This window comes from Trachemys scripta, chromosome 3 (genome assembly GCF_013100865.1).
Source record: "Trachemys scripta elegans isolate TJP31775 chromosome 3, CAS_Tse_1.0, whole genome shotgun sequence".
In the NCBI taxonomy this organism is placed as follows: domain Eukaryota; kingdom Metazoa; phylum Chordata; order Testudines; family Emydidae; genus Trachemys; species Trachemys scripta.
This window is the reverse complement of record NC_048300.1, coordinates 120,846,153-120,870,134: the sequence shown is the minus strand read 5'-3', so window position 1 is coordinate 120,870,134 and position 23,982 is coordinate 120,846,153. Positions and strand designations below refer to the sequence as shown.

The following is a 23,982-nucleotide window of genomic DNA, read 5'->3' as shown; positions in this document are numbered from 1 at the left end:
TATATTTAAAAGATTGTAATAACTGGGATAGGATTTGACTATTTTACTACCTTTCTTTATTTGTTGACATATAAATATTCAGGATTTTTTTAAACTGTAATATTCCTTGGAATACTTACCTTTTAACTTAAAGTTTTTGTTTTACATTAAATATTTTTCTTGGTGACAAGCTGAAACAGTTGGGGCCATGAATGTACATTAGCTATAGTCAGCTGGGTCTACACATGACATAAAATGAAAACAGTGGAATTCAAACTAATTATCTTCATCTCCAAAAGCACAGGCTTTTCTATGCAGCAGTAGCAGAAAAAATGGTACCCAGCTTTTGTAACTGTTGTTCTTCAAGATGTGTTGCTCATATCCATTCCATTGAACGTGTGCGTGCACCCATGTGCGTGGTCTTCTGAGACTTTTGCCTTAGCGGTATCTGTAGGGATGGCCATGCGCCCTCTAGAGTGCTGCGCTCATGGCGCGGTATATTAGGTGACTCCGTCCCTACACCCACTTGGTTCCTTCTTGCCGACAACTCTGACAGAGGGGTAGGAGGCCGGGTAATGGAATGGACATGAGCAACACACCTAGAACAGTTACGAAAGGTGGGTAACTTTTTTCTTATTCGAGTGCTTGCTCATGTCGATTCCATTGTGGTTGACTCACAAGCAGAATTCTCAGAGGTGGGCTTGGAGTTCACAGCTTTGCTGATTGGAGCATTGCTCTGCCAAAACCAGTGTCATCTCGAGCTTGCTGGGTCAGCCCATAGTGCGCAGCGAATGTGTGAATGGACGACCAGGTCGCAACCCGACAAATTTCTTGGATTGGCACCTGAGCGAGGAAGGCTGTCGAGGAAGCCTTTATCCTAGTTGAGTGAGCCATCATGACAGCTGGTGAGGGCACCTTTGCTAGCTCTTAACAGTAGCAGATACAGGTCGTGATCCAGGATGAGAGTCTCTGGGCTGACTCCTGTCAATGACAGCCACGAACAACTGCGTTGACTTATGGAACAGCTTTGTTCTATCAATGTAGAAGGCCAGAGCCTGCCTGATGTCCAGCGTATGCGGCCTGCGCTCCTCATCTGTTGCATGAGGCTTTGGACATAGGACCCGTAAGTAAATATCTTGGCCTGTGTGGAAGTGGGAAATGACCTTGGGCAGAAAGGTTGGGTGCGGACACAGTTGGGACTTTGTCCCATAAGAAGACTGTATAAGGTGACTCCGACATAAGCGCCCTGATATCAGACACCTGACAGGCCGAAGTTATAGCGACCAAGAAGGCGACCTTCCAGGAGAGAACCAGAGGGAGCAGGACGCCAAGGGCTCAAAGGGGGGACCCATGAGCCTTGACAGCACAAGATTCAGGTCCCAAGGAGAGACTGGGTCCCTGACATGTGGGTAAAGATGCTCTGGACCTTTCAGGAACTGTGCCATCATGAGATTGCCAAAGACCGACTTGCCTTGAAAAGGAGGGTGGAATGAGGAAATGGCTGCCAAGTGTACCTTGACCGAGGATGACAAGCCCTGGAGCTTGAGGTGGAGCAGATAGTCCAGGATGTCCTGCAGCGAGGCCTCCTCTGCACAAATGAGCCAATCCGAGACCCAAAATGTGAAGCGTTTCCACTTTGTCACATAGGTAGCCCTGGTGGAGGACTTCCTGCTTCCCAACAGAACCCACTGGACACTAGCGGAGCACTGCCGCTCCTCCCCACTCAGCCACGCAGCAGCCAGGCTGTCAAGTGCAGCACCTCCAGGAGCGACCATTTGTGGCAAGACTAGAAGGACCTGCTGAGGTGATCTGCCAGGATGTTCCTGGTTCCAGACAGATGGGCCTTTACCTGGAAGATGATGTGCTGTACACAGGAGTCCCAGAGGCTGAGCACTTCCCGACAAAGCGCTGAGGACCTGGCTACACCCTGCCTGTTGATGTAATACATCACGGCCGAATCGTCTGTGACGACCTGAACTGCCTTCCCCTTCAGATGGGGCAAGACCGCTCTGAGTTCCCTGATGTTGATGTGCAAGGCTAAGTCGTGCTGCAGGCAACATCCCTAGGTGTTGAGCTCTCCCAGGTGGGCCCCCCACCCTAGATCTGATGTGTCCGAGACCAAGGTGAGCAAAGGAGATGGGGTCACAAAGGGAACGCCTTGCAACACCAACTTGGGGTCCCACCACCAGTCTAAAGAAAGTGGGACATTGCTCGGCACCGTGACCACTCGGTCCAGGGGGTGCCTGCTGGGAATGTAAACCGAGACCAGCCATTTTTGTAGGGGCCTCAGATGAAGTTGGGCATGGCTGACCACATATGTACACGCGGCCATGTGGCCCAACAGTTGCAGGCACGTATGGGCCATGATGAGCGGGTGGGCCTTTATGTGGGAGATTAAGTCTGCCATGACCCGAAACCGTGCCTCCAGAAGGAAGACCCTGGCTTGCGTGGAGTCGTGAACTTCCCCGATAAACTCTATACATTGTACTGGCATTAACGTGGACTTCTCTATGTTTATCAACAGGCCTAGGCTGAGACAGGTGGAGCGAACCAGATCGAGGCCTCTTTGCACCCAGCCAGTTGTCGAGATACAGGAACAGGTGGATCCCACGCCGCCTGAGGTAAGCCGCTACTGGTGCCATGCACTTGGTGAACACTCTTGTGGCCGACGATAGGCCAAAAGTGAGCGCTGTGAACTGGAAATGGCGCCCTCCAACTATAAAACGGAGGAAACGCCTATGTCCCGGGAATATGGAAACATGGAAATAAGCATCCTGCAAGTCGAGAGCAGTGTACCAGTCTCCCAGATCCAGGGAAGGAATAATGGAAGCATGGAAACCATGCGGAACCTCAACTTCTTGAGAGACTTGTTGAGGCACCGCAGGTCCAAGATGGGTCTTAGGCCCCCTTTGGCCTTCAGGATTAGGAAATAACGGGAGCAGAAACTTCTTCCGTGCATGTCCCGAGGAACCTCCTCCACCGCCCACAGGAACAGGAGCTTTTTGACCTCCTGAATGAAGAATTGCTTGTGAGAGGAGTCTCTGAAGAGGAATGGGGAAGGGAGAGGGGGGAAGAGAGAGAGGGGTGGCTGTGAACTGTAGGGTATAGACCTGGGATACTATATCCAAGACCCAGTGGTCCGAGGTTACCCTTGACAAGCCCAAGCGGAAAGATTGAAGACAATTCAGTAAGGGGTGGGAGGGAACCCGGGGAAATGACTGAGGTGTTGCTCCCGGGCACACCCTCAAAATGAACGCTTCTGGCCCCCAGGGTGTTTAAAGGGCCCAGGCTTTGCAGGTGAGCAGGAAGAAGAGGGGTGATGCCTGCGGAAGCTACTGTCCCTTCTTCTTACAGAACTCTGGCGGGGCTCCCAAGGTCTTGGTAGTGGGGGCAGCTGGAAGGGCTTTCAAGCAGCCTGTGGCTTAGGTATGCCCAACGAATGAAGGGTGGCCTTTGTATCATTCACCCCATGCAGCCTGGCATCTGTCTGCTCGGAGAAGAGACCAACCCCATTGAATGGGAGGTCTTGGATTGAATTCTGCATCTCTTGAGAGAAGCCTGCCGTTTGTAGCCATGAGCTATGCCTCATCACCACCGCCGACGTGATTACCTGAGCCGCAGAATCCGCTGCATCCCAGGCCATTTGTAGGGAGCACCTGGCTGCCGCCGTGCCTTCCTCCATCAGGGTGCCGAACTCCTGGGCTAACCCTCATGGGAGGGACTCCTGGAACTTATGGAGAGCATCCCACAAATTAAAGTTGTACCTACTCAGGAGAGCCTGGTGGTTTGCCAGCTGGAACTGTATGCTGCCGGTAGAATAAATTTTTCTCCCAAAGAGATGCAGTCTTTTGGCCTCTTTGTTCTTGGGAGTAGAGGAGGACTGGAGCTGTTTGTCCTTTTTGTTGGCTGCAGAGATGACCAACGAGCCCAAGGGCGGATGGGTGTATAAACACTCGAACCCTTTAGCCGGGACAAAGTATTTTTTCTCTGCCCTTTTGGAAGTAGGAGGGATAGACGAGGGAGTTTGCCACAGGGCCTTGGCAATCTTTAAGACCCCTTCGTGGATTGGCAATGCGAGGCAGGCGGGGTGGAAGCAGAGAGGATACTGAACAATGAGTCAGTCTGCTCAGCCATCTCCTCTACCTCTAAGCCCAGATTGTCCGCCACTCTCCGGAGCAGAGCCTGATGCTCCTTGAATCATCGGGTGGACTAGTTCTCGAAGGGCTTGCCACCGCCTCGTCTGGGGACGACGAGGATGATTGGGTTACTGGAGGAGGATCTGTGGCTTCTTCAGGGGAGGGAAGTTTTGGGGTGGATACCACTTCCTCAACCCCAGCCTCCGAGCGATTAGCATGCACTGAGCCAGGTGCCGTTGGTGGCGTCTGCTGTTGCTCCGAGGTGGCAGCCGAAGATCGCTGGGAAGGGGGCGTAGCCATAACTAGCATTCCCCACGAGCCCCAATAAGGCCACTGGGCTGGTGGCCACTGTCCTTGGTGCCACTGCTGCGATGTTGCGGCCGTTGCAGTGTCGGGACCCCAATCACACTCGTGGGATCTGGGTGAGGGGCTAAACCGAGCTCTCTGGGCCACGGGCAGTAAAAAGGAACTGAGGGGGTGCAGGGACAGTGGTGCCTGAAAAGAGCACAGCACTTCAGAGGGCGCCACAGCCGTCCCTATTGATATTGCTAAGACAAAAGTCTCTGACGACCGCGCACACACCTACAATGGAATTGACATAAGCAAGCACTCGAAGAAGAACTGTTACACATAGGTAACTGTGATTCCAGTATGATTAAGAAGTACAAATACATCACTGCACTGCATGAACAGAAATATAATTTCAATAATAGAGGAAATGAGCCTTTACTGAAACCCTAGTAAAAGTAAAACTATGCAACTATTATATTTATTTCCTGAATTGTCAAAATACCAATCCTGTGATTTGTACTGGCAAGTGCTGGAAGACAACACACTGACAAACAGAAAATATTTTTTCTCTTGCTAAACCAGCAGTGTGTTTAATCTTGGACTAACCAACAAACTAAAAGTGAAAATGTCGGTCATTGAGCAATGAAATCTCAGTACCTTGACAAAAGCCACTCCATTGGGTGACACTGTGATATCATGCCGAATCTGATAAAGTAAGTCAGGAGGTACTCTGAGGGATGTGCAGCCAAATTTAAACTCATCAAATCTAGTAAAGAAGAAAATTAAATAAGGATACAAAATGATCAATTAATTTACATTCAAAATAATTGAAAGTATGAGTCTACACTAAAATATTGACAGCACCAACACAAATAGTATGGTTACAGCCACAGAGTACTATGAACAAGCCTACCACAATTTAAAGTTTCTTAATTACAAGTGACATTCTTTCAAAGCAAAGGAGCAATGTGTGTCCAAATTCTATGCTGAAACTGATTTGTCAATCTGTTCTGCACATATCACCATGGTACTCAGAGGCCAATTTCCCAGAGGCATGTAATCTTGATCTAAACTCAGCTAGAAATTGCACGTGCTTTATTGGGTAATCTATATAATCTTTCTATAAATCGTTTAAGACTTCAAATCGGAAACTTGTAGAGTTGCCAACCCTCCCAGATTGGCCGGGAGTCTCCCGGAATCAGGCTCAATCTCCCGGAGGCTACTGAAGCCAATCCGGGAGATTTTAGGCCACCAAAAGTCCAGCGTCACAGAGGGGCTAAGGCCGGCTACCTACCTGCTCTGACTCCGCGCGGCTCCAGGAAGTGGCTGGCATGTCCGGCTCCTAGGCACAGGGGCATCCGGGGGGGTCTCTGCACACTGCCCTTGCCCTGAGCGCCGACTCTGCAGCTCCCATTGGCTGGGAACCACGGCCAATGGGAGCTGCAGCGGCAGTGCCTGCAGGCACGGGCAGTACACGGAGCCACCTGACTGCCCTGAGCCTAGGAGCCAGGCATGCTGGTCACTTCCCGGGAGCCACCTGAGGTAAGCGCCACTTGGCCGGAGCCCGAACCCCCTCCTGCACGCACTCCAACCCCATGTCCCATCCCTGAGATCCATCCCACACCTGAGCCCTCTCCCATATCTAAACTCCCTCTCAGAGCTCGCACTCCTTCCTGCACCCCAACCTCCTGCCCAAGGCTCAGCCTGGAGCCCCCTCTCACACTCCGAACCCCTCAGCCCCATTCCCCAGTCCAGAGCCCACACTCCCTCCCACACCTCAACCCCTTGCCCCAGCCTGGTGAAAGTGAGAGAGAGTGGGGGACAGCGTGCAACGGGGGTGGGGGTAGGGGGAGGTATGGCGTTAGTGGGGGCAGGGCCTTGGAGAAGGGGTGGGCCTTGGGGAAGGGGCAGGGCAAGGGTGTCTGGGTTTTTATGATTAGACAGTCGGCAACCCTAGAAACTTGAGAAACTTTATACTTAAGCCTGGTCATAATTTTAAATAGCTCCCAACTCTTCCAACTATTGTTCCACAAAGATATTTACAATTAAAACAAGCAGCAGTTTTTTTAAAAAATAACTAATCAACATTTTGGTTTCTAAAAAAGGAAAGGTACTGTACTGAATAATTAAGTGTGGCCTTAGATTTGGATCATTAAGGTATCAGTAAGGAAAATTACAGCTTTTATACTAAAAGAAAAAAAAAACAACATATTGCCATATATCCTGTACATATAAAGGAGGAAAAAGTGGATACTCACCTTCTCGTAACTGTTCTTCCAGATGTGCTGCTCATATCCATTCCAATTAGGTGTGTGTGCACCGTGTGCACAGTTGTCGGAAAGTTTTTCCCCTAGCAGCACCCGTCGGGTCGGCTGTGGAGCCCCCTGGAGTGGGCACCTTCATGGTGCTCAATACATGACTCTGCCGACCCAGTGCCTCCTCAGTTCCTTCTTGACAGTTACTCCAACAGAGGGGAAGGCGGGTGGGTTTGGAATGGATATGCGCAACACATCTCGAAGAACAACAGTTACGAGAAGGTGAGTAACTGTTTTTTCTTCTTCAAGTGATTGCTTGTATCGATTCCAATTAGGTGACTCCCGCGCCTTACGTAGGCATTGGGGTCAGAGTTATGGAATCGCTGATTGGAGCGCCACTCTGCTGAAAGCTGCATCATCTCTGGCATGCCGGATGATGGCATAATGAGAGGTGAACATATGCACTGAGGACCAAGTTGCTGCTCTGCAGATTTCTTGTATTGGGACCTGGGCCAGGAATGCCACTGATGAGGCCTAGGCCCTACTGGAGTGTGCCGTAAGAGCCGGGGCTGGTATTTTGGCCAGCTTGTAGCACGTGTGAATGCATGACGTGATCCAGGAAGATATTCTTTGAGATAGACCGGGAATCCTTTCATTCAGTCTGCCACTGCCATGAACAACTGGTTCGACTTCCTGAATGGCTTAGTGCGCTCAGTGTAGAAGGCTAGTGCTCACTGAACATCCAGGGAGTGCAGCCTCTGCTCATGGCTACTGGCATGAGGCTTAGGATAAAAAACAGGCAGGAAAATGTCCTGACTAGCGTGGAAGTGTGACACAACCTTAGGAAGAAAGGTCAGATGAAGTCTGAGTTGCACCTTATCCCTGAGGAAAACCATATAAGGTGGGTCTGAGGTAAGGGCCTTTAACTCAGACCCCCTCTTTGCTGATGTAATGGCAACCAGAAAGGCTACCTTCCACGACAGATAGAGAAGGGAGCAAGTCACCAGCGGTTCAAATGGGGGCCCCATTAGCTTGGAGAGGACCAGATTAAGGTCCCATGCAGGGACAGGCTGTCTGATCTGGGGATGTAGCCATTCCAGATCCTTGAGGAACTGACCAACCATAGGGTTGACGAAGACGGAGTATCCAGACACTCCCAGGTGGAAAGATGAAACAGCAGTGAGGTGTACCTTTATGGAGGATGCTGCCAGGCCTTGCTGTTTCAGATGCAGAAGGTACTCTAAGATGAGAGGTACAGGTGCCTGAAGAGGGGGTGTATGATGCTGGTCACACCAACAAGTAAATTTTTTCCACTTTGCCAGATATGTGGCGCTAGTGGAGGGCTTCCTGCTGCCCAGTAAGACCTTAGTTACCTGTTCTGAGCACAGAAGCTCCATGAGGTTCAGCCATGAAGCTTCCAAGCCGTGAGGTGGAGAGACTGGATGTTGGGGTAATTAAGACAACCGTGGTCCTGGAGTGATCAGGTCGGGGAGGAGAGCCAACATGATCAGGGCAATCACTGACAGTTCCAGGAGCGTGGTGTACCAATGTCGTCCAGGCCACGCTGTTGCCACAAGAATTATCTCTGCCCAGTCCCTGCGGACCTTGAATAGGACCTTGTGCATGAGAGGGAACAGGGGAAAGGCATAGAGCAGGCAGCCTTCCCAGGGTAGCAGGAATGCATCCGTGGCTGAGCCTGGACTGTGTTTCTGGAAGGAGTAGAACATTGGGCACTTTCTGTTGCTCCGGGTGGCGAACAGATCGACCTGGGGAAACCCCCACCTTTGGAAGATGAAGTATATGATATCCGGCCAGATGGACCACTCGTGATTGTGGAAAGACCTGCTGAGGTGGTCCGCCAGTGCGTTCTGAACTCCTGGTAGATAGGATGCTTCCAGGTGAATGGAGTGGGTTATGCAGAACTCCCACAGCCGGAGGGCTTCCTGACATAGGGGAGAGGACTGGGCTCCACCCTGCTTGTTGATGTAAAACATGGCAGTGAAGTTGTCCGTCAGAACTGCTACGCATTGACCTTGTAGTTGGGCCTGAAAGGTCTGGCATGCTAGTCACACTGCCCGCAGGTCCTCGATATTGATATGGAGGGAGAGCTCGTCCTGCGACCAAAAGGCCTGTGTTTGGAGGTCTCCCAAATGCACACCCCACCCCAGAGCTGACGCGTCCGTTACTAGGAACAAGGAGGGCTGAGGGCTATTGAAGGGGACTCCTTCGCACACTGTGCGAGGGTCGAGCCACCACTGAAGGGACTCAAACACCTGCCCTGGCACCGTGACCACTGAATTCAGGCTGTCGCGTCCTGAGCAATAGGCCAAAGTGAGCCACACCTGTAGAGGCCTGAGCCTCAGTCTGGCATGCCAGGTCACATAAGTGCAGGCTGCCATGTGGCTGAGGAGACTCAGGCATCCCCTTGCTGTAGTGGTGGCGTATTGCCTGAGGCCTTGACTGAGGTCCATCATAGCTTGGAATTGGGACTCTGGCAAAAGTGCTCTTGCCCGAACCGAGTCCAACACAGCCCCAATGAATTCTATTCTTTGGGTCAGTGACAAGGCTGACTTGTTCAAGTTGAGGAGGAGACCCAGTCTCTCGAATGTGGATCTGACCAATCGGACTGAGACTCCACCTGTCCCCAGCGTGGCCCCTAAGCAGCCAGTTGTCGAGGTTGAAGTATACCTGCACCTGCCTCTGACGGAGGAAAGTGGCCACAACTGACATGCACTTGGTGAACCCTCGGGGGGCTGCTGAGAGGCCGAATGGAAGGACCGTAAATTGATAATGTCTGTGGTCGACCACGAATCATAGGAATCATCTGTGTGCAGGCCGAATAGCTACATGGAAATACGTGTCTTTCATGTCGAGGGCAGTGTACCAGTCTCCCGGACTCAGAGAAGGGATAATTGTGCCCAGGGAGACCATGCAGAACTTCAACTTTACCATGAACTTGTCGAGTCCTCGCAGACCTAGAATGGGTCTGAGACCCCCCTTGGCTTTGGGGACTAGGAAGTATCAGGAATAGAATCCCTTGCCCCCGAGGAATCTCCTCTACCACTCTCATGGCGAGAAGTGTCCGCACCTCCTGGATAAGGAATTGCTCGTGAGAAGAGTCCCTGAAGAGAGACAGCCAAGGGTGTTGGGAGGGAGGGTAGGAGCTGAATTGGAGAGACTATCCCACTTCTACCGTACAGAGAACCCAGTGATCCGAAGTTATTTTGGACCAAGCACAGTGGATGTGGGACAGACGATTCAAGAAAGATGGGGACGGATCTGGAATTGTGACTGGTGCGCTGCCCTTGGGTGCACCTTCGAAAGGCCTGCTTTGAACCCGATGATGGTTTAGTCGGGCCCTGGCCCTGCCCAGGCTGGAGGGTTTGAAGGCTTGCGTCTGTCATTCCTGCCCCTTCTCCTATAAAAGCCCTGCCTCGGCCGACAAGGATAGGAGCGCTGCTATTGCTGCTGAGGCTTGAAATGTTTACATTGGGTTTTCATAGATTCTAGGACTGGAAGGGACCTCGAGAGGTCATTGAGTCCAGTCCCCTGCCCTCATGGCAGGACCAAATACTGTCTAGACTATCCCTGATAGACATTTATCTAACCTACTCTTAAATATCTCCAGAGATGGCGATTCCACAACCTCCCGAAGCAATTTATTCCAGTGTTTAACCATCCTGACAGTTAGGACCTTTTTCCTAATGTCCAACCTAAACCTCCCTTGCTGCAGTTTAAGCCCATTGCTTCTTGTTCTATCCTTAGAGGCTAAGGTGAACAAGTTTTCTCCCTCCTCCTTATGACACCCTTTAGATACCTGAAAACTGCTATCATGTCCCCTCTCAGTCTTCTCTTTTCCAAACTAAACAAACCCAATTCTTTCAGCCTTCGTTCATAGGTCATGTTTTCAAGACCTTTCATCATTCTTGTTGCTCTTCTCTGACCCATCTCCAATTTCTCCACATCTTTCTTGAAATGCGGTGCCCAGAACTGGACACAATACTCCAGCTGAGGCCTAACCAGTGCAGAGTAGAGCAGAAGAATGACTTCTCGTGTCTTGCTCACAACACACCTGTTAATGCATCCCAGAATCATGTTTGCTTTTTTTGCAATAGCATCATACTGTTGACTCATATTTAGCTTGTGGTCCACTATAACCCCTAGATCCCTTTCTGCCATACTCCTTCCTAGACAGTCTCTTCCCATTCTATATGTGTGAAACTGATTGTTCCTTCCTAAGTGGAGCACTTTGCATTTGTCTTTGTTAAACTTCATCCTGTTTACCTCAGACCATTTCTCCAATTTGTCCAGATCATTTTGAATTATGAACCCATCCTCCAAAGCAGTTGCAATCCCTCCCAGTTTGGTATCATCTGCAAACTTAATAAGCGTACTTTCTATGCCAATATCTAAGTCATTGATGAAGATCTTGAACAGAGCTGGACCCAAAACAGACCCCTGCGGAACCCCACTTGTTATACCTTTCCAGCAGGATTGGGAACCATTAATAACTACTCTCTGAGTACGGTTATCCAGCCAGTTATGCACCCATCTTATAGTAGCTCCATCTAAATTGTATTTGTCTAGTTTATCGATAAGAATATCATGCGAGATCGTATCAAATGCCTTACTAAAGTCTAGGTATACCACATCCACCGCTTCTCCCTTATCCACAAGACTCGTTATCCTATCAAAGAAAGCTATCAGATTGGTTTGACACGATTTGTTCTTTACAAATCCATGCTGGCTATTCCCTATCACCTTACCACTTTCCAAGTGTTTGCAGACGATTTCCTTAATTACTTGCTCCATTATCTTCCCTGGCACAGAAGTTAAACTAACTGGTCTGTTGTTTCCTGGTTTGTTTTTATTTCTCTTTTTATAGATGGGCAGTATGTTTGCCCTTTTCCAGTCTTCTGGAATCTCTCCTGTCTCCCATGATTTTCCAAAGATAATAGCTAGAGACTCAGATACCTCCTCTATTAGCTCCTTGAGTATTCTAGGATGCATTTCATCAGGCCCTGGTGACTTGCAGGCATCTAACTTTTCTAAGTGATTTTTAACTTGTTCTTTAAGTGAGGCCACCTATGATAAAGTCCACAAGAGAAAGAAAATATGGTCCTAAAGACGGTCCTTTACAGGCTTGTCTTGATCACCTCCATCATCTCCTCTGTGTTTGGATGCGTCTATTGCCCCTGGAGGATTGATGCCAATGTTTGCTGCAACACATGCACTGTAAATTTCATTCCATTTTTCATGCAATTGTTCAGTGAGAAGACCCTCGATGTTGTCTCTTTCAACATCAAGTGTAGTGTCTCAGTGCTGAAGGACCAGATTCTTTTCACTGATGGGGATTAGAATTTTCAGCCACACTGAGGCAAACAGAACACTTTTAATTTTTGACATGTATTTTACTAGTCCAGCAATATCATTTCTGCTTTTAGCAGTCAGGCTCAATTCAGACAACTCATTCTATGCCACTTGTAAGCCTTTTAGGTTCTTGGCAAAAGAATGCACACAATCAATACATGCAGTCCTCTGTGTACTACACATTGAATGGAGTTGATCAGGAACATTGCCGGGGTGTGCATACCCAAGGATTTCATGGTAGTCCTGGAGTCCTTTAGGACTATGCAACCAAGAGTCAGTCTGCTCCACAAGCAGAACTGCCCCATCAAAAGGCAGGTCCTGCCTGGTCTGCTGAACCTCAGGTGGGAGTTCCGAGGCCTGCAGCCATGAGCTACACCTCATGGTGATACCGGAGGACAAGGTGCATGCCACTGAATCCGCAGCATTCAGTGAGGCCTGTGCCACTGCCTTGCCCTCCTCCACTATCACTCCACACTCCTCCCGGGACTCTGTTGGCTCCAGCTCCTTAAACTTGAGCATCGAGTTTCAGGAGTTGAAGCTGTATCTACTCAGAATTGCCTGCTGGTTGGCAATACTGAGTTGCAACCCCCGCCCCGTGGAATACACTTTGTGCTCAAATAAATCTGGGCGCTTGGCGTCCTTGGACTTAGTTGCTGGGGCTTGTTGTCCCTGCCTCTCCTTTTCATTTACTGCAGCCATCACCAACGAGCAAGGCTGCAGGTGTGTCAAGAGGTATTCGTACCCCTTAGATAGGATGAAATATTTCCTCTCCACACCCTTCGCGGTGGGAGGGATGGAGGCCGGGGTCTGCCAAATGGTCTTAGCATTGGCCTATATAGTCTTGATGAGGCGTAGAGCCACCCTCGACGGGCCTTCTGGGGCCAGGATGTCAACCCTGAGGTCCTCCGACTCCACCACCTCCTTGGTCTGCAGACCCATATTTCACACACCCTGCAAAGGAGGTCCTGGTGGGCAAGGCTGTCTATAGGGGGCGGTCCAGATATGGACATGCCTGAAACCCTAACCCTCTTAGTCTCCATGGGCCTCCTGTCCCGCCTCTCTGCTGGGGCCAACCATACCTGGCTCAGGAACTGGGGTTGGTTCCAGGGGAAGTAGTGTGACCAGTACCTCCTCAGCACCCCTAGGGGTGGGGCAACTGGCTGATGCCTTCGGCACCCATGGTTCAGAGGCTGCCGAATGCAAACGTTTGGACTGGGCACCCTGGGCCTGGTGGTACACCCACGGGGTCCAAAATGGCCACTGCGTTAGTCCCTGCCACTGTGCAGGCCATGGTCCTGCCCCCACCTCAGGCTTCCATGGCCTGACCAATGCTGGCCCCGCTCTGAGTATCTAGACCCTGTCTCCGAGTCTGAAGACAGGGACTGGGACCACGATGGACAGGGTGGTGCCGAGCAGAGCTGGACTGGGGGGCTGGAGAGTGGTGTAGTGGGGCTGGGGAGCAGTGCTGCAATCTGGACTGGTACCAAGATCGGTGTTTGTGTGGGGACACTGACTGGGATGACTTCTGCCGGGAGTGGGACCTGCTGCGCAACGGGGATCGGTGTGAGGATCGCCATCACGAGCGCTGGCGCGACCTGGAGCAGTACCGTGAGTGGCGCCTAGACTCCGAGCGGCGCCAAGATCCACTGACAGTGCTGAGGGACGAAGCATTGCCGGTTTGCCTTGAGACAGTGCTACACGTTGTGGTACTGGAGGTTTGTCTTGAAGGACCAGGGATCGCGGTGCACTCATGGCGATGAGGTCCCTTGCGGCCTCAAAGGTGTCCAGGTGGATAGCAATTCCACCTCCTCAATGACCTGGCTCAGGGAGTCCAACGGCATCGGACTCGACAGTCCCCCTTGTGGGGCTGAAGTTGACGGTGCTGGCTCCAAAGTCTTTGGCCCTGGGTGCTCCTCTCTGGGACATGCCCCATTGGCTGGCTCCAAAGGGGTGGGTCTCTGAATCGGAGATCCACTCCTCCCCTGCTTCCGGTGCGTTGGGGAATGGGACTGGTGCCGGGTCGATCCCGCTGGTTTCGGTGCCGGTGCTGCGGGTCTCTCCCAGAGTCCTTCCGCATTGCTGCTTTTATCACTGGTGCTGGGTGCTGTGCACTGATGAGCTCAGTGCCTGGTCTTGCCGCACCGATGTAGGTTGCAGTCTGAGGGCTGGTCCCCACTTAGTCCGGACTTCGGACTAAGGTACACAAATTCAGCTACGTTCATAACGTAGCTGAATTCGAAGTACCTTAGTCCGGACTTACCGCGGTCCAGACGCGGCCGGAAGTCTCCCCCCGTCGACGCCACGTACTCCTCTCGGCGAGCTGGAGTACCGGCGCCGACTGTGAGCACTTCCGGGATCGATCCCAGAACATTGATGGCGTGCCGCCGGACCAGCCGGTAAGTGAAGACTAGGCCTAAGTGCCGCCTCCATAAGAAGCTGCTTGAGGCGAAAGTCTCGCTCTTTTTTTTTTTTTCTGGGGCGAAACCCTTTTAAATCCTGCACTTCTCTGCTTGGTGTGCTTCCCTCAAAAACTTTAAGAAAGCGTTGTGGGGGGTCGCCCGTTGGCATGGGCTTCTTGCAGGACTTGCAGGGCTTAAACCCTTGGGATTTACGCAGACCCCAAGTCCCAACGGGGAACGCGATCAGGGTGAAGGGGAAGACCCCCCACTCCCAACGGCTATCTGCTGTAACAACCAAAACCACTAAAGCTAAATATAACGAGGCTAGGAAAAACGAGGAGAGCTTGCTAAGCAAGTCACTGCAGTTACAACAACCATCACTGGTAGTAAGAAGGAACTGAGGAAGCGCTGGGTTTGCAAGGTCATATATTAAGCGCCATGAAGGCACCACTCCAGGGGGCTCTATAGCCGACCCGATGGGTGCTGCTATGGGAAAAACTTTCCAACGACTGTGCACACGGTGCACTCACATCTAATTGAAATCAATATGAGCAATCATTTGAAGAAGAATGTTAGTTCAGTTTGGAAAATATCTAAAGGAATTTAGATATCACATTTTAATTTCTTAGGGTAGGTCTACACTTACCCGGTAGTTCGGCGGCGAACGATCGAACTTCTGGGTTCGACTTATCGCATCTTGTCTGGACGCGATAAGTCGAACCCGGAAGTGCTCGCCGTCAACTGCGGTACTCCAGCTAGACGAGAGGAGTACCGCGGAGTCGACGGGGGAGCCTGCCTGCCGCGTGTGGACCAAGGTAAGTTCGAACTAAGGTCCTTCGAACTTCAGCTACGTTATTCACGTAGCTGAAGTTGCGTACCTTAGTTCGAATTAGGGGGTTAGTGTAGACCTGGCCTTAGACTAAACCTTTGAATTATAGTGGCAAAAATTTTGTATTTTATAAACACATTCATACTGTTATGGCAAAATACAGGAGACCAACAAGACTATTTCGACTCTGATTCACCCTTAAACAGTCAGAGTCCAATTTTCAAAGATAATTGTTATAGCATAGCACTCATAATTGCATATTTTAAAAAAATTATTGGTGAAACTTAACACGATTTTTTATTGTAACCCTTTGAGATTATATTCACTCTCAACTTCCATGGTCTTCAATGAAAGATGAGGGTTCTCAGCACCTTACAAAAGATGCTCAATTCCTGACAGGATCAAAGTTTATATGAGCAAGAAAAATAAAACTTACTTTCCTAAGTTCTCAATATGTCCCAGGCAGGTTGAAAAACAGTAATTGTATGCTATCACAATAGAAGGATATAATGACTGGAAATCTAGTACAAGAACAGTGTTACTGTAGAAGCGGGACTCTGGCTCCATTATTAAGGGAATACACTGTGGGGCTTTCATTTGAGCTCGCTGCTGGACACTAGGTGTCACAGGGATGTAATTCATTGGTTTAGCAATACGCAGCATCATTGACTCCACACGATACTGCAAAACAAAATGTAATATACAATTATAATTAATATTTCTAAAGTGCAATATGCATGCTAAGTATTATAGCCATATGAATATGCATTTGGGCTGTGCTGCCCTTAAACCAGAGATAGCAAGTTTTGCAAAAGAATATAGTCACACTAATTTTTATTTTTAATGTACACCTTTCTAACATATGTGCCGGAATTCTTTTTGTGTTTCTATGCCTTTTAGGGATAAGTACTGAAACACTGCACTTTTGATGTACATCTACTAGCTGCAAAATGAATGCTCAAACCAATACATGACATACATGTGGTTATGACCACTTCCAGTGTGCAAGTTCTTACCAAGGCTGTATTTTTGTTAGGTTCAAAGACTGTTGTGCAAAAACAACAAAGAGAACATACAATTCTTAACTTGTCATTTTCAACAGAAAATTGTGCAAGAACCTTATTCCATAATGACCAAGAAAATTTAAATGTATTAATGTGATCTGTATCATGTTAATAATTGTATTCCACAAAACAACTTTTACTGTTAGACTTAATAATAAATACTCAGCTTTTATGTAGCACTTTATAATGCAAGGTAAGTGTAATTCAGTCTGCTTTACACACACAGAAACAGGCATGGAGCAGTGGTCTCCAAAGTGGGGTGCACGCACCCCAGCAGGTACGCAAGAGCATCCTTGGGGGTGCACGGCAGGAGAAGCGCTTTTTTTTTTTCTTTGTCAGGCGGGAGTCCGAATGGCTTATTTTTCTATTTATTTATTTATTTATTTTTGCTTCGGCAAAAATGGGCAGGGGGTACGTGCTCAAAAATTTTTTACTGATAGGGGTGCGGGATCAAAAAAGTTTGGAGACAACTGGCATAGAGAAATGATTTGCCCAAATTCGCTCCTCAGGGTCAGTGGTAGAGCCAGGAATAGAACCCAAGTCAACCTTCTGACTCGCAGGCCCATTCCTATCCATTGGATCACACTGCCTCCTTTATGCTGCTTGGGGAGCATAGGCAAGATAATAAAGCATGGCAAAGTTGAGTACTTCTACCTTGCCCAAACTAATATGACAACACCACCAGCAGTATGAGATTTATGGACAGGTGTAGGCACTAAGATTTTAAAAAAGAACCTCAGAATTCTCTCTCTATAAAAATGCTCTGAGATCCTTTGAAAGAGTCTATAAAAGTGCAAAGTACTATAATTTTAAGATTTGGATTTATTTAGGAAATGAAGGTTACTTACTTGTAACCAGAGTTCTTCAAGATGGCTCTGCACAGTCACGTTTATAGATATCGTAATGCCTACTGGTGCACTTAAAAACTGAGGGATTATCTAATTCGTCTTTGAAAGTTTATTTGGCAGCTATCTCAGCTTACCATATTTTGGTTACCTTTGAGACTAACAGAAGTACTGGGAGCATAAGCTTTCGTGGGTAAGAACCTCACTTCTTCTTACCCACGAAAGCTTATGCTCCCAGTACTTCTGTTAGTCTCAAAGGTGCCACAGGACCCTCTGTTGCTTTTTACAGATTCAGACTAACACGGCTACCCCTCTGATACTTGACATATTTTGGTTGAATGTAGATTGCCATTAGTGCTTGATTTGGTTAAGAAATTTATGAAATAATTATGTAATATGCATGCCCTTTTGAGCAATCCTGTCCCTCCTTGGGTTGTTAATTTGGCCTAGTGTGTACTTGTGAAATCATCTTCTGAATCCTTAGCTGAGTGTTGTTTGTATTATTTGTCTATTACGACAGCATTCATTATTGCAATGACATCAGCCAGAAGGGTGAGTGAATTAAATGTCTTGATGGCTGAGCCACCTTTTATTTATAGGCAACCATTGATCCACTGGGTCATGGTGTACATGTAAAAGTCTAGTCTTTTATGTCTTTTCATGAAGATAAGGTGGTTCTGAGGCCTGATCCCATGTTTTTGCCAAGAGAGTTTTCTGAATTTCACATCAATCAGACAATTAATTTGCTGGTATTTTCCCAAAACTGCATACTAAGAAAGGGGAATCTGTTTTACATACTTTGGATTCAAAAAGAGCCCTTGCACATTATTTAAATAGAACTAAAGTTTTTGAAATATCATTTAAATTATTCATGATTTATGCTAACAATCATATGAGTTATTCTGTCTCCTGCAGATTATTTCTAGGTAGATTAAACAATGTCCTGTTAATGTCATACATTAGCAGGTATTCCTGCACCTATGCCAGTATGCTCTCATTCCACCAGAGCAGTGTCTTTTGCTTGCCTTAAGCAAGTCCCTGTTACTGAAATTTGTAGGGTTGCAACCTGCAGTTCTGTATACACTTTTACTAAACATACTTTCGATATGGCTTCTAGGGCTGATGATAATTTGGTATAGTGATGCTTCAGTCTCTATTCAGTTAGGAGTCTGTTCCCTCCTCCGTGTTATTTCCAGCACTGCTTATCAAACTACTCATAAATGGTAGTACTATGCTTAGCCACTGAAAGAAGAAATGATGGTTAGTTTGTAACTGGAGTTCTTCAAGATGGCTCTGCAAATTCACACTTCCCACCCACCTTCCCCTCTGTCTCAGAGTCCCTTTGTTCTGTGCCTCTGGGTTGGTAGCAGAAGAAACAGATGGTAGGGAGCTCTGTGCCCCCTTATATAGCCTCTTCCTCAAAATGTTCAGAGATGCTGAGGGGACAGGGAGGAGGAAGCAGTGAGCACTCAGAACACACTGCTTAGAGATGTGAAAATATGAAAACCCTTCAGAGGGTATCTGATATAATTTGTTTGCCTTCTTGGAAATAAGCTTGCAAGAGACAAGAATGGACCACACAGTCTTAACAGGCTGCAGCAGACAATCGTGGTTTGGTAATGACACCCTACTCTTGGAGGAAGCCCCAAGAAAACACCAGATGGGAGTTTTCTCCCTAGTTACTGAAGGTAAGTTCAACGTGGACATCATGTGATCCATAAGGTCATGAAACTATAGAGCAGGGATCGGCAACCTTTGGCACATGGCCCGCCAGGGAAATCCGCTGGTGGGCCAGGCCAGTTTATTTACCTGCAGCGTTCGCAGGTTCGGCCAATTGCAGCTCCCACTGCCATTCCAGGCCAATGGGGGCTGTGGGAAGTGGTGTGGGCCAAGAAATGTACATCATCCTTTTCTTCAGTTCAGCCATAATCCAAAACCAAGCTACTAACTAACCTATCTATACTTATCTCAAACTATACTAAACAATTAACAAGACACTAAGAATGGAGAAATGGCACCCAATCCAAATGGATCGGTTCACTTGCATCTTTGGCATGTGATTGGAAGGAATTGAGATGGCAGAAGGCTCTGCACCTCCTTATATAATCTTGATCTGAGCATGTTTGGAGATGCTGACAGGAGGAGGGGGTGCATGAGCGCTCGAAAAGACTCCGCGTGGAGAAGGTTCTACTGTTAGGCACCACTAGGCAGAATACCCATAAGAGGGATAATGCAGAGCCACTCAAATAATAATAATATATATACATTTATATGGGAAAATAATACATATAGATAATATAGAGAGGCAAAGTTGATTAATTCTACCTGGCCCAAACTGATATAACAATACCACCAATACCAGCATTATAAAGAAGATCCTCATGACCCTCTGAGGGTCTTCCACTCCTACAGCACTTTAGAGGGGACCATTGTGGTGAACAACAGCAGCATATCTTGCTGGTCTGCCCATGCCTTTTGGAATAAGACCTTCTCTGCCTCCTAGTCACCCTCCTCAGTGTAATGTCATCAATAGTTAGAATAGCCTAAAGGGGACACAGAGAAGATTACTATCCAGCCCTTACCCTCGTACCCTGGTGACCCCCCCTCACTCTTCATTTCAGCCCCTTCCCTCCCCAGTCAGGAACAGCCTGAAGTGCAAGCCCCAAGTTGGAGAATGCACATTCTGACTTGGCAACAACCTGGATCTATACAAGTATCACCAAGACACAACTTTAATTGCAAATCCTAAACCAGGGAAGACACATATTGAGGCAGCAACAACCCACACCCAGACAACTTCTGCCAAGACACAGCAATGGCTGCAAGCCACAAACACTGCCCTTAAGCGCACCTGGCTAAGGAGAGCAAGGATCAACATCATCTCCCAAGACTGGGATAAACCTCAGGGGACAGAATTCAGAAATAGCAGATTAATTCAGTGTGCAATAAACTCCCTGTGCAGACAAGCCCTCAGAGTAATGAAATGCCAAAGTTCAAATTGCCTGTGGCAGCTTGACTCTGCCCCAGCACATATACATTACAATACAGTCCTTAATTACATGATTACATAAGATTTTGTTCCTAGACGTCCTCTGCCTCATTCAGCAGCTAGGCTGAAAGGTGTACAGTGGAGATTTCACTGTTCAACATCTGGCCCTCTGCCTCATGTACTACATATTCAACCATTTCACTGATGTTTTCAAGAAACATTTGCTTGACAGTAATAGATTATTGTGTCCTGAACAATTTGTGCACTAAGTAAAATCATGGTTCCTGCAATGTACATCTAACAGCTTCTGCAGAGCTCTTCCTCATTAGAATATGTAATTTTGAACATATTTCACACACCTCTGCACATCTAAGAAAGTCCTCTCAACTTTCTTGAGCATGATGAACCATTTTTCTCAACAACTTTTAAAAGAAATGTCACTTTCAGGCTAAGATCAAGCATGGAAAATTTCAGCCCTAAAAGTAACATTAAAGTTATTATAAGCAACAGCAAGAGGTCCTTTAGAATGAATATGTTTGGGCAACTCTAACTGTAGACAACGCTACACAATATGTCTATAAAACAGAATGTTCAATGTGGCCACATTATCGCTGCTTTTGAATTTCCTGACTTTCTTTAATTTAATATTTCAACCACTGTGTTGCACAATGTAATCCTCCATATTTAACAAAAAATAACCGATAACAAAGTATAAATAAGGCACAAAACAAACTTTGCACACAATATTTTCCATTCAAAAAGTGTCAGGAAAGTTCAAACTTACCTGTGAACCTCTCGTTAGTACATGCAAGAACTGAATTCCAAAAAGCCTTGCCATTTCACTTGTTCTACCAATCAAGTCTAGCTGTTCTAACATTTGGAGATTCCCACGGACACGGCTCATGTAGTGATCAACCATTTTCCATCTGTGAAAGCAAACACCTAGGTTATAAACAGCAGGGAGCCAGGAAGTTTGATCAGGAACAAAGATTGCTGTTCTTTTTACTGAAAAAATGTATACTCTGACCAGGTGTTACAGATGGGAAAATGTGTTTCTTGGTTTCTATGATGAGATAACTGGCTCTGTGGATGAGGGGAAAGCAGTGGATGTGTTATTCCTTGACTTTAGCAAAGCTTTTGATACGGTCTCCCACAGTATTCTTGCCACCAAGTTAAAGAAGTATGGGCTGGATGAATGGACTGTAAGGTGGATAGAAAGCTGGCTAGATCGTTGGGCTCAACGGGTAGTGATCAATGGCTCCATGTCTAGTTGGCAGCCGGTTTCAAGCGGTGTGCCCCAAGGGTCGGTCCTGGGGCCGGTTTTGTTTAATATCTTTATTAATGATCTGGAGGATGGTGTGGACTGCACTCTCAGCAAGTTTGCAGATGACACTAAACTAGGAGGCGTGGTAGATACACTAGAGGATAAGGATCGGATACAGAGGGACCTAGACAAATTAGAGGATTGGGCCAAAAAAAACCTGATGAGGTTCAACAAGGACAAGTGCAGAGTCCTGCACTTAGGACGGAAGAATCCCATGCACTGCTACAGACTAGGGACCGAATGGCTAGGTAGCAGTTCTGCAGAAAAGGACCTAGGGGTCACAGTGGACGAGAAGCTGGATATGAGTCAACAGTGTGCTCTTGTTGCCAAGAAGGCTAACGGCATTTTGGGCTGTATAAGTAGGGGCATTGCCAGCAGATCAAGGAACGTGATCGTTCCCCTTTATTCGACATTGGTGAGGCCTCATCTGGAATACTGTGTCCAGTTTTGGGCCCCACACTACAAGAAGGATGTGGAAAAATTGGAAAGAGTCCAGCGGAGGGCAACAAAAATGATTAGGGGTCTGGAGCACATGACTTATGAGGAGAGGCTGAGGGAACTGGGATTGTTTAGTCTCCAGAAGAGAAGAATGAGGGGGGATTTGATAGCAGCCTTCAACTACCTGAAGGGGGGTTCCAAAGAGGATGGAGCTCGGCTGTTCTCAGTGGTGGCAGATGACAGAACAAGGAGCAATGGTCTCAAGTTGCAGTGGGGGAGGTCCAGGTTGGATATCAGGAAAAACTATTTCACTAGGAGGGTGGTGAAACACTGGAATGCGTTACCTAGGGAGGTGGTGGAGTCTCCTTCCTTGGAGGTTTTTAAGGCCCGGCTTGACAAAGCCCTGGCTGGGATGATTTAGCTGGGAATTGGTCCTGCTTTGAGCAGGGGGTTGGACTAGATGACCTCTTGAGGTCCCTTCTGTGACAGTGTACCCCATAAGGCTTTATGGGGAGGGGGTGCTTATAAATGTATGTATGACATAACTGGAATATGTTTTGTGCTGCCTGTGCCATGTAACATATCTCCGTAAGGGTTACGATCTACTATATCTATTCATCCTATTTGTACATATATATCATTTTCTGCTCGAGGTTAAGAATATGGGCTGTATGCTTGCCTGATTTCTAAGTAAGCTTTGTGAGGCATTTGGTCAGCTTCTTTAGGAAGGAATTTGCCAGGTTAAGTACCTGATCAGGAGACACTTAGGGAACAATGCATCTTGGAATGCTCCAATACACATGAGAAGTCTTCCTGGAGACTTCCTGCAAGATGCCATGTGGACAATGGCGTCGGCCTGCAAAGACTGAGTCATGCAGGGGCATGTGACTTGCCCAGGTGACTCCAAAACTCCATCTTGGAGCTGGGCTTTGCATAGGAGGGAGGTCTCCACCCACAAGAGAGAGTCTACTTAAACCTGTGGGAGACCCCTCCATTTTGTCTTCAGCTGGCTAAAGAAGGAGCCTCTCCACCCCCCCCCCCCCCAGGATACTTGAAGGAGACTGAAACAAAGGACAGTAACTACAGGGGGTGTGAGTGATTGCTGGACCCAGGCTAAAAGGAGATTAGCCTGTAAAAGGGAGCATTCTGGAACTGGTGAGGAAATTATCTGTATTCAGTTTGATTAGGCATAGATTTGCGCATTTTATTTTATTTTGCTTGGTGACTTACTTTGTTCTGTCTGTTACTACTTTGAACCACTTAAATCCTACTGTCTGTATTTAATAAAATCACTTTTTATTTAGTAATTTACTCAGAGTATGTATTAATACCTGGGGGAGCTAACAACTGTGCATATCTCTCTATCAGTGTTATAGAGGGCGAACAATTTATGAGTTTGCCCTGCATAAGCTTTATGCAGGGTAAAACGGATTTATCTGGGTTTAGACCCCACTGGGAGTTGGGCATCTGAGTGCTAAAGACAAGCACACTACTGTGAGCTGTTTTCAGGTAAACTTGCAGCTTTGGGACAAGTGATTCAGCCCCTGGATCTGTGTCTGGAGCCAAACGGGAGTGTCTGGCTCAGCAAGACAGGGTGCTGGAGTCCTGAGCTGGCAGGGAAAACAGGAGCAGGGGTAGTCTTTGCACATTGGGTGGCAGCTTCCAAGGGGGTTTCTGTGATCCAACCCGTCACACCTTCCAACTCTGATATTCTATGATTCTATGATTCCCATGAGACATATTTATATGATTCTTTCAAAATTGTGACAAAGGCACTCTGACACCCCAGTCAGGTGTTAAAGAGCTATCACAGGCTTAAGCAGCCATTCTCCAGCAACAGGAAGGAGTGAATAAGAAATTTACATTTCATCATAGTGACGGTTTAACCCTCACATCCACAAGAGACTTGTCACCTGCACCCCAGCGAGGGGTAATCCACAAAAGGGGGAGGGTATAAGAATGGAGGACACACAGAACACAAATGGCTTATCTCCTCCTTCATCTCTGCTCATGACATCAATGACTCTCAAAGAACTGAAAGAAGGGGCTGGGGTAGGGGAGTC

General features: G+C 47.8%; 1 protein-coding gene across 1 annotated transcript in view; it reads right to left on the bottom strand.

Moving 5' to 3' along the window:
• The window catches only part of REV3L (REV3 like, DNA directed polymerase zeta catalytic subunit), a 228,103-nt gene that overhangs the window by 32,987 nt on the left and 171,134 nt on the right, over window positions 1–23,982 (bottom strand). Inside the window, exons 20-22 of the mRNA XM_034766889.1 lie at window positions 20,942–21,083; window positions 15,696–15,940; window positions 5,064–5,172 (exon numbers count right to left, since the gene is read on the bottom strand). Of these exons, the coding sequence (XP_034622780.1) occupies window positions 5,064–5,172; window positions 15,696–15,940; window positions 20,942–21,083 (496 nt within the window). The remainder of the gene's footprint in view (window positions 1–5,063; window positions 5,173–15,695; window positions 15,941–20,941; window positions 21,084–23,982) is intronic.